This window comes from Falco naumanni, chromosome 1, assembly GCF_017639655.2.
Source record: "Falco naumanni isolate bFalNau1 chromosome 1, bFalNau1.pat, whole genome shotgun sequence".
Lineage (NCBI taxonomy): Eukaryota > Metazoa > Chordata > Aves > Falconiformes > Falconidae > Falco > Falco naumanni.
Genome location: NC_054054.1, coordinates 55,325,809 through 55,340,020, shown reverse-complemented (window position 1 = coordinate 55,340,020; position 14,212 = coordinate 55,325,809). Strand labels below are relative to the sequence as shown.

Below are 14,212 nucleotides of genomic sequence, written 5' to 3'. Positions count from 1 at the left end.
CATGTCTTTTTTTTTTTTTTTTTTTTTTTTTTTTGTCCTGTTTCTTGATGTTCACATTTAACCACTTCTTTGGTTTCCCTTGATGTTCTGGATGTTTTGGTCTGATCTCTGCCCTCGTTCTACTGTTCAGCTTCAAAGCATGAAGTTACTTCGGGAAGAGGGAGCCTCAAGCACGGTTGCCCAGTGTTTGGCATGAGAACTCCTTTGAATTTGCAGCATGGCTTTGCTTGCAGCTTGGGGCTGCCAGCTTAGTTTGTTAAGCCAGTCAGAGTACAAAAACTTACTGAAACACCTAACTGCAGCAGACCAGGGCTTTATTAATCTTTTTTCGATGCTTCTGGGTAAAAGCCCACAAGAATTTGGGGGGTCAGGTTTCTTAGCCTACTTTGTGGAGCAAGAGCTGGTAGGAGTTCTGTGGGGAGCTGCAGTTCAGCCTGGTGAGGCTGAACTCCCTGGTCTCAACTTTTTGCTCCTCAGCATTTTAGCAACACAAACTGCTGTCCCCGCTCACCGGGTGCTCCTTGGTTTCCCTGTTTGTTGTCAGCGGTTTAAATGTGTAGAGGGTTTACAGGGGAGGTCCCTGCCCTGAAGAATTCATGGCCGAAAGGGAGGACAAGAAGAGGTACCTTCTATTAAGTAGAAGGACAGCGAGGGAACACCGGCAAAAATGAAAGCCACAGGAGCATGTGGCAGCATCGCTTAAATGAGATGCACAGCTGCCTTGTTTGAGCTCTTTCTCTTCTGTGGCTTAGGCAGAGGTGTACATCCCAGGGGCGTATGCAAGGGGCACATGTTTTCTTCTTTCTGGGAGAAATATTTTTGTAAAAGAAAATTGAAAGAAATACAATGGCTTTTCAGATGCAGATTAACAGAAGTTAAGTAGTTTTCCACTCCACCTAGAAAACACAACTGAGAGGAATTTTAAAAGTAATGGGATATTTGCTGTAATTTTTTCTCCCTTCCTTGCTTTTGGCAGGCACGTAGGTCAGTTTAGCCAATCTTTAACACCTTTCTGCATGTAATGATGGTTCTTCTGATTTCTGCTGGCTGCTCTCACTACAAATGGGTGCTGGTTTTGTTTTGCCATCCAGTTAAAGCATCCAGATTTGTAGGGTCTTGAGTACTGAGATCAATTCCTCTTTGCTAACCCCCATCTCTCCTTGCCCCTCACTCTTTTTCCAGCTCATGGTACCCCAACAACTTGTCTTTGCAGCCCGTCCATGCAACTTCTCACTGGCTTTCGGCTGACACTTAAATTAGTGTATGAGCTAAAATAATCCAAGCCATGTTATACTGCACACTTGTCCAAATCTCAGGCAGAGAAAGCATCTCCGTTAATGCTACAGGAAATTCATACTGCCATGTAGTTCGTCAGCAGGTTCCCTATCATTTGTTACATCTTTTTGACAGTCAAGCATCAATTTAGAAATGCCCTGCAATGAACTCAGAGTGAAGCATTGCTCAAGGTCGAATGAAGGAGGACGTGTTGCAGTTCTGAGCCACTCTTAACTAACAGCTGCCGATCAGAGTGGGGTGGATGTAGACGTACACCCTTCCCAATTCTCCTCCTCGCTGGCAAGTCAGAAGTAAATGGCCTTGAGTGCTAAGGGATTCATCTGCTGCTGTGCAGAACACCAGGAGAAATACTAGCCGGTGTCGGCTACACATCACAAAATCTCATTAATGAACAGAATAATCAGATTTCTTACTGTCTGCCTGTGGAGCTGAGGCCGCTGTGGGGAGACACACAGCCGAGCTGGGGGTGAGCCATCCCTTCTTGCTAGGGCTATCTGATGCTTTGGGAGAGGTTGGATATATCAGTTATTTACATTGGAGATACGCCTTATTTACAGCAGAGCCCAAGTATCTCTTCCTAGTGCTGTGCTTTGGCAGTGTAAACTGCCCTGGAGTGTGTTACACAGGAGGCCACATTCTGGGGAGGATAAATGAGAGCACTCATTTTGACAGACACCAGTACAAGTGATTGTAGCCCGATAACACCTACAATGAGCAAAAACTCAGCCCAGACTAGTAATGGAGACGTTCTTGGCACTTCATAAAAAGTTCGGAACAATTATTAGAGCCAAAGGTTAAAAAAAAAGGAGCGGGTGGTAACTTGGAAACATTAGAAGTATGTTGTTGAAGGCCCCAGAAGACTATCTAGGAGGAAGAGGTTCATGCTGGTTACAGAAACAACCAGCTTAGAGGGAAGGCAAAGGAACAGAAGTATAACAAGCGAAGCAGAGGGTAAGTTGATGGTGATGAGTAAAAATCAGGGGTTAGGATCAATGGAAATTTAATAATTAAAATTAACACTGGAGCGCTGTGTTCAGGAAGGAAGTTAAAGGGAAAATATGGCATCCTAATAACAGTATCGGGCCACTGCCAGGTGGAAGTAGTAGGGTTTGTCAGTAATATGGAACTGCTCATTGGGTATTTCTGTTCTGGTACTTGCCAAGAATAATCCCATGCAGTCACACCGATATGATGACGATGGTAAGCAGATGGAAGTATTTTCCATTTCCACTGTAACTCTGGGTGTTAGCACACACTCAACAGGAGCTTCAGGTGGGACTGCAACATCAGCTTGTTTGCCCTCCTGATGTCGGGACAACTGGAGAGCTTGTTAGCACCAGAATTGCCAGCCCTTTTAGAAATGATAAAGAGATGCTGGTTCGAGCAGAGGTTTAAGACGGAGCAGTTCAAGAGTGGAGTCAGGAGTAGCTCTTTCGGAGACTGGCATCGCCAGGGGAGCTGCAGCACAGGCCACCTGGAGCAGTAGCTGCTTGGGCACACCAGCTTTTCATCCCTAAGTGCACATCAAATTATTACCAGAAGCATTAGGCAGCTGCTACCAAAGCGCAGTGTTTTCAAAATCATGAGATTTTGACAACTCACTTCAGGAGCTAAAAGAAAAATGAAGGTGGACAAAGAGGACTCTGACTCGTTCTTTTATGTTTTGGAATATTTGGGGTGCTCCAGAAGACTGAAAGATGCAAATACTATATGATTTTTATTTGTTTTTATAAGGATACACGAGATGTCCTGGATGATTGTAGGCTCATTGGCCTGATACTGAGCCCAGAAAAACTTAACTGCACAGCTGATACTGGCTTCAATTAATAGATTACTAGAAGAGAATAATGGAGTTTGTTCCAAGCAACATCTTGCCAAATTATGGTTTTGATAAGATTAAAAGTTTGGCTTGATGAGGGTATTGCAGATATTCAGGGTGTTACATAACATATCACAAAAAGTGATTTAAAAAATGCAAATATATTTGTGTTCAGGAAATTGCCATAGTGCAGCTGAATTTCTGGAGGGATTCTTTCTGAAACTCTTCACAGCCCATGTTTTTAATACTGTCATCGGTGAAAGGTAGCATACAGTCATTGCTCACAGCTTGCAAGTGGTGCAGAGGTGGCAGTGAGTGAGCAAGATGAGAGGTGAGACTTGGTCAAACATGGTGTAGCATTACTGTGTGTTGAGGCACAGAGAAGCTTTACTTGGTTTCAGCCCCTGAGAAATGGACACTTAGAAAAGCTTTTGGAGGACATGATGGCTTTCTGGCCAAGTATTGATGCACAGTGCAGCCAAAAGGGCTGGTGTGGTCTTCAGATACACGGACACCTAAGTAGGTGTAGGGACTCTTGCTTTTAGCCGGAGCCCAGCGCGTCGGGAAGGTCAGTGTTGAGCTTAGCAAAGACAAGACAGAGAAATTACTTCACCGCTAACTATAGGTACATAACAGGTAACAGGCATTTTCCATTTCTTTTCCAAAGACTTTACAAAACCCCACTGAAGGAAACCAAAATGCGGACTTGAAATAAGGTGTGTGTTCCTGAGGGTGAAATAACACGTGCCATAACAACGAGCCGTGGGTAGAAGCTGCATCGCTGGGAGGTGACGGCTTGGGTTGTACTGTGTTGTACTTGCTGATGCTGTCTGGTGCAAAAAGGATTTAGTCTGGGAAGTTGCTGTGCTGTGTAGCAGGCCAGACTCGGAGATCACAGCCCAGCTTTTGTCGTTGGCACAGTCGGTGGCCACCACACTATTCAGCTATTTAATAGAAATTAGGATACTCCGCAAAGAAAGCTGTGTCAAGCCAAAGAAGCACTTGTTACAGCATACAGATGCCTAGAATAACAATGAAGCCTTAAAACTGGGATCAATAAACAACAAAGACCTGCCGCCTCTTACGCGTGTCCTGCTTAGCATCTTGGCAAAGCCAGCCTTCCCCAGCACGCTCGGGTCCCCGGTCGCGCTCCTCCTCACCCTTTAGCTCCCACAAAGATCTCGCTCTTTCACTCGCTGCAGGCCCGGTTACCTTGGCACTTCCAGTGTCTTTTCTGAGACACTGGCACTTTCAGAAGGTAAAGGCTGTGGAAACTTCTTGCTAATGGGCAGGAAAATTACTGCCTCCCCGCAGACTTTCTACTATATCGTAAGAAGTGTTATTTCGACATCAGTGTCTTTCCCGTTGGTTACAGTAGGCACAGATCCCTGTTGGTGATGCCGGTGACAGTGGATACGTGCATAAGCATGCAGAGCATCAGCTCTCAGGGTTATGATCTTGTTAACTCCCTAGAGATCGCATGGAATTCAAAGAAATACAAAATAAATAAGCTATTAGGTTTAAATGATTATTCGTCCTCACAGCTGGGAGGCACAGGCTCTTAGAATGTTAGATTTGCTGCAGGGTTTGGAGGAAAAACTTCCTGTCATCTCTCAGCAAAGAGAATATTTGCAGAGCCGTAAGAGGGATGCAAAAGCAAAACCAAAGCTTTGACTCTCAGCCTCGTGCTGCCCTCTTTGTGGCTTCCTTTAGGCTTCGATTAATGCAGCAGCCGAAGAAGCCTTGGCTTTGCAAGTAGCATCTGGTGTTTGAACAGACTGAGCTTATTTGTACCAACAGCAGACCGTGATGTACAATAGCTTTACAAGTCAGAAATGCTCAGAATCCTCCAGTCACTAGAATGATAACTAAATCATACAATTTTGTGCTGGAAACATTACTGCTTTTATGAAGACAGAAATTTTTATGAGCATCAGCCAGCTTGTAGCAGCTTTGTATTTCTCACTGGTAATGAGAAAGCATTTCATCAGCAGAATACAGGTGAAATAGAGCTGTACTTCATCTGCCAGGGACACAACAGGTTAAACCATTTTCTGTGTCTTCTCGCTTGTGCCCCATCGCTTTGAAAGAACATGGGTAAATACATCTTTGGATAGCCTGCAGTGAAATTACTTACTGTGGGTAAAATACCATCCAGCTGTGAGATCAGCTCCTAAAAATTAGAAATTTTTGATGCATTATATTCTGTTCACTTTCAGGCCCCACGTTGTTCCACATAATTACAGGTAATATTACCAAGTATGGCTGAGAGCCATCAGGTTGTCACCAGGGACTTTTGCTAATAGAGATAAGCAGAAAAGCAAGTGCAAACTTCAAGACTGTTTTGAGCACAGCTTCAAGGGACCAAAGAAGTCTAAAGCTTCCAGGTACTGCGGATGCTTTGGCAACTGGGACATCAGTGAACTTGCTAAACAAAAAGTGACACGTTTAGACAGGGCAGGAAAAGGATGCTTCGTAAGTATCTCTGATTTCCCAACTGTCACTCAGCTCTCCTCCAAGTTCAAGTGTCGTGCATCTTTCAGGCAGTAGTACAGCCATCCGTCATAGGCTCGTCCATCCTTCCTGTTACCTTGCAGGAGATGTGGGGATCTCACAGGAGGTGCTGGTTGCCCACGATACTTTCCATGCAGGTGGGAGGTTTTGCTGACCTTGTCACAGGGTTTCTGACACTGCTCAGGGCAGCAAGCCTGCATGATCATCGTTGTGCCTCTTTCTTGGGCGCCTACTTAATCAGAGAGTAAACTGTGTTCTTAGTTTAATCTTCGTCTTAGGCATGCCAGACAGCAAACACATGTGGAGTTTAAGGAAAGGGTCTCCAAATACAATCTTGCCCTTCAATCTTACCTTACATGGCGGGGGGGGGGGGGGGGGCGGCGTGTGAAATCATTTCTTTTTCCCACATGATTTCCTGTGTACAAAAATGGCGGGAGAGGGGGAGTCAAATCCTTTTTTTGCCACCCCTTCCTACAAATATCCAGTGTACTAAAATGTTATATGTTGTTACTTTTCTCCTTTATTCCACGTAAGATCTTTTATTGAATTTTTTGATTGCTGCTATACGCTAAGTACAGGGCAACTCATCACAGGAAGGCCGCAAGAACATGTTGGTAGGACTGTTAAGTTTGACTGCCCTTTCGACTTTTTCAGAAACTATCCAATGACACTTAAAGTGCTTTTTTTCCTACAAGAAAAAAAAAAAAGCATCCAGGCCCTGGTGCTCATATGACAGTGTCACTATGTAGCGACTGCGCTACCGAGACCCTGCCCTGGTCTAGCAATAGGCGGTGAAGGCACTGGAGAAATGAAACAGGTACAAGTCGCTCGAAATGCTAACTTTTGCCTAGTGCTTAACTTCCTAACCTCCTACGGCAATGTGTGACGTATCAAATGAAACAGGAGTAAACAGTGATGGGTCCTCTTTACAGACAAGTCAGTGTGGAGTGAAAAGGCATTGGAGTTTATTATTCATACAGGGCATTTTGAGTGACTTCTGTATGCAGACTGCTGGGTGTAACGCCACTTTGCTCTTAATAAAGAGTCTGTTTTGCACGGTGTAAAGGTGTTTTGCACCCTGGCTGCCTAGACAAGGGCGTAGTTACTGCACAGTGTGAATGCCCAGGAAAGAGTGCAAAATACCTGCAAATCCTACCTTGAGACATTCTCACTGATTTCAGCGCTTGCTTTTAGATTGCCAGCTTAAAGACAAAGCCCAGAACACCACATTTTTCCAGGTGTAAAGGCTGAATGCCAAGAAATAATAAAATAAAAAAAAAAAGAAGGAACACTGAAGTATTTTTTTCTGGGTTTTTAGCTGCAGCTATGATTATCTCTGAATATTTTAGACACACCACCGGTATGAAATGTGAGAGTGATAAGGTACCTTAAAAATGATGCTTATTTAATTTTGCACAAGTCAGTCATAATGTTGGGTTAATATCTGTTTAATTCTCCTACGGTGTTTCAGGCTCAGGAGAAAAGCACTGTATCTCAAAAATACTCCAGAGTTAATCAGGGACGTGGCAGCATCTGCTTAAGAGAGACCCGTAATTGAATCATCCCTAATTAACCTATCACCTCAGCAGAAGGGAATAGGATGTTGGTACCACTACTGAAATGGATGAGAGTGCTGGGAATAGAAAGGGGGGAGGATGAGGGAAAAAGAAATAAAGCCATTTGCCTAACACCTAGTTTTATAACAAATTTGGGAGGAGGGAGGGAAAAGAAATTAAAGTATATGAATCATTAAATCTGTTCAGTATAGTTAATCAGACTGTAGTTTCAAAAACATTTGACCATATTTACATGTTAATCAGTGCATGATTTAGGTCCAAGAAATGTTTTCTTCTTTGTGGGGTTTGGGCTATTTACAGTATTTACAGATTTTTTTTCTTATTATCATTACTGCTGACCTAATTTGTATTGTAATAATTATAATTTCAAACTAGGAAAAAAACTCTTGGAAACTAGTGGGCAGAAAATAAAAGCAATGTCAGAGATCTCAACATAGGAAATACAGCATCTGTTGTATATTTATTGAATGACATGTCTGCACAAATCAAAATGAGAGGTATTTCCTATTTGAAATAAATCTCACAGACATACAAAACAGATCCTGAAGAACACTGCTTGATTTAATATTGTTCTTGTGTTTTGTGCTAGATAGCTAATATACAGTAATTGCAATTTGTTTCATGCAGTGCCCTGCCAGACTGTTTTAGATTATTTGAAGACTGTACTTCAGCATCACAACCAGCTTATGGTACCACAGCCAACAGACCATCCGACTGAGGTAGTATACAGTGAAGACAAGCTACATCTCTTTATGTTTGACAATTCATTGAAAACCTGTAGGCAAATAAATCAGTAGGTGCTGGAAGAATACATTTAGTAGTAAAAATATGTAAAATCTGTTATTAAACTGTCATTCTTAGATACAGTAATCCCCCAAATGGAGGAGACTCATCACTAGTGTAATCTAAGATGACTTTATTGAGCCGTGCATAACCCCCTCCATCCGCACCAGCTGCACTTCCCTTGTTTTGGTTAATTTTTCTCTCGCCTTTCCTCAGAAGCATCACTTTTATGGGTAGTATCTAGGCTAGGGCTAGCCTGGTGAAAACTGTAGCAGGGTGATTGACGGTGGCTGCACGCAGCAGCTGCCCAGCGCGCAGGGGCTGCAGCCCACGCATGGAGGCACCAAAATGTCATGTATGGACTCGGACATGCATATGTATAGAGTTAGTATAGCTCTAATGCAGTCCTGAGATGAAGATATAAGTTTCCTTCGTTTTGCAAATAGACCCAAATATAGACTTCTGCAAGTCTTTGGAATGCTCGTGCTTTACAGAAAGCATCCCAAACAAAATGTTGAGTTTTGACAATTTTATACTTGATACAGAGTTTGGGGATTTTTGTAGTTATGATCTGTGTAAAAGTGCTGCAGTGAAAAAGCAGGAAATTTTAAGACCTCCCCTTCTCTAGAAAGTAGATGTATAGATTTATCTATGATCAATTGTAGTGTGACTCGTGTTAATTTTGCTCCAGGGTGTTTCTATCCAGGCTTGTAAAAATGCTTCAAATTAAGTGGGTTTTGCTGAGACTTTTCTAGTTTGGAGTGTCTGTATTTGAGGTTCTTGCTATGCATGTTTTTGTATATGTAGCGTATATTTGTCATTACCCATTATTCACACAAACAAAATCAGAAGAGGGAAGTCTTATGTCTAATCCGACCTTCCTGTGTACAAATATGTGTGGTGCAAGCCTCATGTAGTCCAACTTACCGTAGTTTTACTGAAGATGCTTTGCAGCAGTTCAGGCTGTGCATCACATTGCTCCTCCATTCAGTTTTATCCTGTGGAAATTACAATGTACATATATATAGTTATATTTATATGTATCATTAGCTGTTATCACTCAAATATATTCCAAGGATCCATTTTCCTTTTTTTAATGCTCTTTTGCTTAACTAAAATTTTCAAGCACTGTAAAAACCGAGGCTGTTCTGTAACATCCCACATGGAATAGCTTGTCATGATGTGACAGAATTTTTTATTCAATTAAACACATAGATGCTAATCTTTTATTCATAAGCTTAATCATGTACAAATACAAGCATGAATGCATTTGTACTTTGGTTCTTCCTTCAGGGTCTGCTTATTTTATTTCTGGAAGGTTTTCTGTTTGTTTTAGTTTAATGACTGCTGGACACAGCAAACTGCATCATACATTTACCGAGAATCTCTTGCCCAGAAGTGCTTTACTTTCAGAGAAAGTAATGAAAGTATATCTGTAGCAGGAACCCAGTAATTGTTTAACAAAGTAGCATAACTCTGTATCATGCCTTTGGAGAAGAATAAGGAAAAATATCCTAAATTTCAGGGGGAATAAGAAGTATAATAAAATTGGGGCTGAGGAAGTTACACAAAATTTATTACCTTCTCCTCACTTAATAGTAATGTGAGCTCTCATGAAATTAAGATGTTAGGCTTTTCTGCACCCTATTTCCATATTTCCATCAGTGCAATACATTTAAACACAGAGGTAGCTTCTGGGGTAGCTTGCTGCTTAGCAAAGGCACACAGGAGCATCTGACCTAACGCACATGAGCAAGGCTGGAGCCTGACCCTTACGGCTTGCATGGCATTGCTTTTGCCTGCCAGGCCTTAAAAGCAAGGCAGTGCCTGCAGAGTTAGCTGCAGCTCGTACTTACTTGGTGCTGGTATCAGTAAGGAGGGTTCTTGCTTCACTGAAGTTTTTTCAATAGGGAAAAAAATAGGTTTCAGAAACTTAAGGTAGGAAAGTAATTCGCTTTATATAAAAGGGATGTGGCTCTAGATGCTGAAAATAATAAGTAGCAATGTGGGGGTGTCAGATGGTCCTGTGCGTTACCTCTGTGATGGAACAAGCCAGGGAAATGCCAGTGGCAGCTCCCTCTGAGAGGGAGTGGTCACAGTCACTTCAGCAGAAGAGTATAATACCCCCAAAGAGCTTTCCTTGCTGCACCCTGGCTCTTCCTCCTTCCCCTGTCCCTTCACCACGTTGGCAGAGGCTGAGGAGCTGGACTGGATGGAGGGTAATGTTCTTCCCATGGCAGAGCTCCTCAGACACACTACAGCTTTCCCAGGGTGTGTGTACCTAGCAAAAATTCAAGCAGCTTGTAGCGTGAGTGGAGGGGGAGGCATTGACTGCTGCCCTGTTGCAGCGGTAGGAGGAGACAAGTGAAGCGCAAAGAGAAAGTCTCGGATGGTAACAGAGTTGAACTATAGGCGAAAGGTCTTTTTCTTAGGGATTACAAACTTGGATTTACAAGCTACAGAGGGAAGGAAGAGTTGAGATGTTTCAGGGGGAGGGGAGGGGTGCCTCAGACAAAGCCCATCTCTTCCTTTATATTTTGGCTTCCTTTGCAGAGCTTTGGATTTGCTTGTAGCTGTCTGTGCCAACAATTTGCACCACAGGGAACAAGTAGTCACATAGGCTCAGCTCCCAGTGATGCTAACCCCCCCTGGGAGGTAGTGGTATCCTAAACCATACAGGTTCTTTAATGACCCCCTGATCAGTCTTCACTAAATTAAACCTTCCACGTATTTATCTAACTTGCAAAAAAAATTAAAAGCAAATACCTGAGGAAAAAACATGAGCAAAGATGCAACATGAGGAAAGATGCTCCCAAGCTGTCTCGCAGGATGCTATAATAAACATATGAAAGGAGGCAAGGGTAGTCCTTAAAATAGTTTTGAGATATCAAAGATCTGGAAGTGAGGAGGAGGACTTTGCAACATTTGCCTACCAGTGCAGCGTGCAGCTGATTGCCTCTGTTGAACATCAGACCCTTGTTTCTCTAGTTCGCTGTGACCTCCTATCTAAGCTGGAGGCTATACAAAGATTTTACTAATTGGGCCTCCAGATTTATGTATTGTAATAAAAAAGAGTAGCTGTAAAAGTGAGTGAGTCTCTAGAAGGGTGTGGTTTGGGTTTTTTGTGTACTTCAGTTATTTCAGCTATATTAACAGTACCATCTTACATTAATTGGGTAATCCTGAACTATGGCATTTTATGGGCAACAAGAATTAAGTACAATTTAGGTACAATTGACGAAAGAGGGCTTATAAATGTGTGTGGATTACAGGAATCCCCATAATTAGTCCCACGGCATTAATTTAGTGTTGGAATATTGAAGCACACAAATGATGAAGGTTAAAAGCAAAATTTCTTTCCACCTGACGTGGTGGCATCTCCATAAAGCTATAATTTGAGTTAATACGGCATTCATTAATAATAACGAAGCTTTTAGTTTTCATAGTTCCTTTATTTATTTTCTTTATATTTTTCACAGTAACATAACTGCTGTCAAGTTTCAGGTGTGTTCTACAGAATTAATAAATTTCTTACAAAAATAGACCAAAAGAGTCACCTCTGAAGTAAACTGTCAGCTGCGATGAAGTGATCCATTTGATCACGCTCTTCAAAGACCCTTTTTATGCATTTTAAGAGATTAAGAAGAAAGGTTATACTAAATAGTATGCCCAGTCACTGATACTTTACTTTTTCTTAACCTGCTGTTAAAGTGGAAATTACCAATAGCCACCTCTCAAAACGTATTCCTTGCACCTCACCAAATTCGTGTTCTAGAAATTGGAAATGTAATTTTAAAAGTACTCATTCTCAGTAAGAGCAATTATGTTGTGTGTTCACTTCAGGATGTGTTTCGCTGTCAGTATCGCAGCTAGTTAAAAAGCATATTTTTTATTGCAACTGACATCTTTACTTATTTGCCTTGTAAAATCACAATAGAAATATTTCACTTTTTCAGGGGAGCAAGCAGTTGCTGAACAACTACCCTGTCTACATTACTAGTAAACAGTGGGATGAGGCTGTAAATTCTTCCAAGAAAGATGGACGACGGCTCCTTCGCTATCTCATCAGATTTGTTTTCACAACCGATGAGCTTAAGTACTCATGCGGCCTTGGAAAAAGGAAAAGGTCAGTGCAGTCAGGAGAGACAGGTCCTGAAAGACGTCCTCTGGATCCAGTAAAAGTAACATGTCTCAGAGGTACTGCATCTTTTCGCTCAGTGTCCACCTTATGTGATCTCATTTCACCACATTGGCTCTGGCTCAGTAGAAGCGTTTGGCTGACAGTTGCAGAACTAGAAGGGGTTTCACAGGCGGGTGAAAAGCAGCCAGAAACCCTCCGCTTTTCTTTTTTTTTATATACATACATATATATGTGTGTATGTATGTATTATATATGTGCTTTTGGTTTTTTAAATGGGAAAAACAGGGCTGCTTATTTAAGAGAGGAGACAAATACGAGGGCACATGACACTGATATACTTGAAGCAGCAAACAAGGAAAAATCAGACAACTGATGACACCCTTTTATAATAAACTACAGGGCATTCTTTAACACTGATGTTCAGCAGAATTAACCAGGGAATATTTACAGCCTAATGTGTAGTAGGCATATGGCACTCAAGGCTACAGTGCATCATTGGAGTTAAAAGCTAACCGAGTTTCAGAATAGGTTTGAACATTTTGCAGGGCCAAGAACATCTACAAGTTAATGACATACAAAGTGTGTGCAAATGCGTTGTCAAGGATTTAACTTTTTCTGGAGCAGTGATGCAACATTGACTGAAAAAAGTTAGGGGACAACTTTCCCCTATGTTTAGCCTGATGAGGAGGGGGAATTTTGCAAGCATTTCACGGTATCAGAGAGCGAGTATGTGGGATAATACAGAGAAAGGGTCCAGACTGAGAAGAATTATCTGTTGTGGCAGTTCATACTTTGGTTTCCTAAAATTGTTCGAAAGGCCTGGTACTGGGCTTTGTAATGAATCAAACAAACCAGGACTTCTTAGAGCCCAATTAAAAACATGTTTGTAGTATCAGCATCTGCATTTTATAGATGCATATGCTTATCATTTCATTAATAAACTCACTGTTAACTTTTTGTAGCATTTTGTGAACACATAGACAAAACTTTGGTTGAACTGATTTCAAGAACGTTTTACTAATCGATGCAGTGTTAAAAGGTGTATTATGGTCAGTCAGTGATAAAAATATCTTTAATCATCCAACTGGATTCCAAAGTGGTTATGTCCAGCAGATCGAGCCTCTTCCCATCTAGGATAGAAGAATCCAACAAGGCCAAGTAGATAGGACTTGTAGTTGGGGTACATTGGCGTAACCAGGTAACGAACTCAGATTTTACATACAGCCAAATTAGGCAGATGCTGGTTTTTTACTACAAAGGAACCAGTTGACCTGTTACATGATACTCTACCAGACCTTGTACTCTATCAGAGCTTAATAGAAGGGCAGGTCTGTTGCACACCATGCTGCACAGAGACCTGGAATGAGATGCAGGGTCCCTAAAGCTCCCCTGGAAATGGAAGGCTGAATACAAGTGCATTGACCATTTACTAAATGGCTTTAAAGTTCTCTGAATAATTTATGCACAAGCAGCGTTAATACCCTTCTCTTTCCCTTTCTTCGCCTGCCTCCCACCAAGACTTAACAGTAAATCCAGCTGTAGATGGACTTTTGCTTATGGCCACTCTCCTTCCTGGGGTCCCGGACACACAGAACCAGTGGAGCACTCCCTGGGAGAAGGAGAAAGGCCAATTTCCTTAATTTTCAGAAGCTTGACAAGGAAGCCAAAACGTTCAGTATCTAAGAACCAGTTAAGAAAACAGAGTAGACAGCTCTCCCTTGGGCTTTCATGCATGGGTGGGAATATGACAACTTTCTCCACAGAGCCAAGAGTTGGCCGCTGTCTCCTACCCATTTGCAAGCCAAGGTAACAAGTGTCTGACTAATTCTCAGCACATCCAATTATTGCCTTCCCACCATAGCAGGGAGTACGAACTGCTTCTCTCCCTGCACTCAGAGTAGTTTAAACATCTGTAAACATTTTTAATATACTCCTACAATTGACTGATGTCTGGAACCAGCTTTAAAAGAGCCTGGCATGCTTAAATTCTAGCATTACTCCTTTACGTGGTAACCATTTCTCCAAGAAAAACGCCAGTCTGTGGAGCCCCACGTGAACTTAACTAGGTAGGATTTACTGTTG

The 14,212-nt window shown here is 42.1% G+C and overlaps 1 protein-coding gene across 1 annotated transcript in view; it reads left to right on the top strand.

Annotated features, from left to right (window-relative positions):
• Positions 1 to 14,212, top strand: part of BEND4 (BEN domain containing 4) — a 43,701-nt gene that overhangs the window by 13,953 nt on the left and 15,536 nt on the right. Inside the window, exons 3-4 of the mRNA XM_040594790.1 lie at positions 7,834 to 7,925; positions 11,946 to 12,186. Coding sequence (XP_040450724.1) covers positions 7,834 to 7,925; positions 11,946 to 12,186 — 333 coding nt within the window. The remainder of the gene's footprint in view (positions 1 to 7,833; positions 7,926 to 11,945; positions 12,187 to 14,212) is intronic.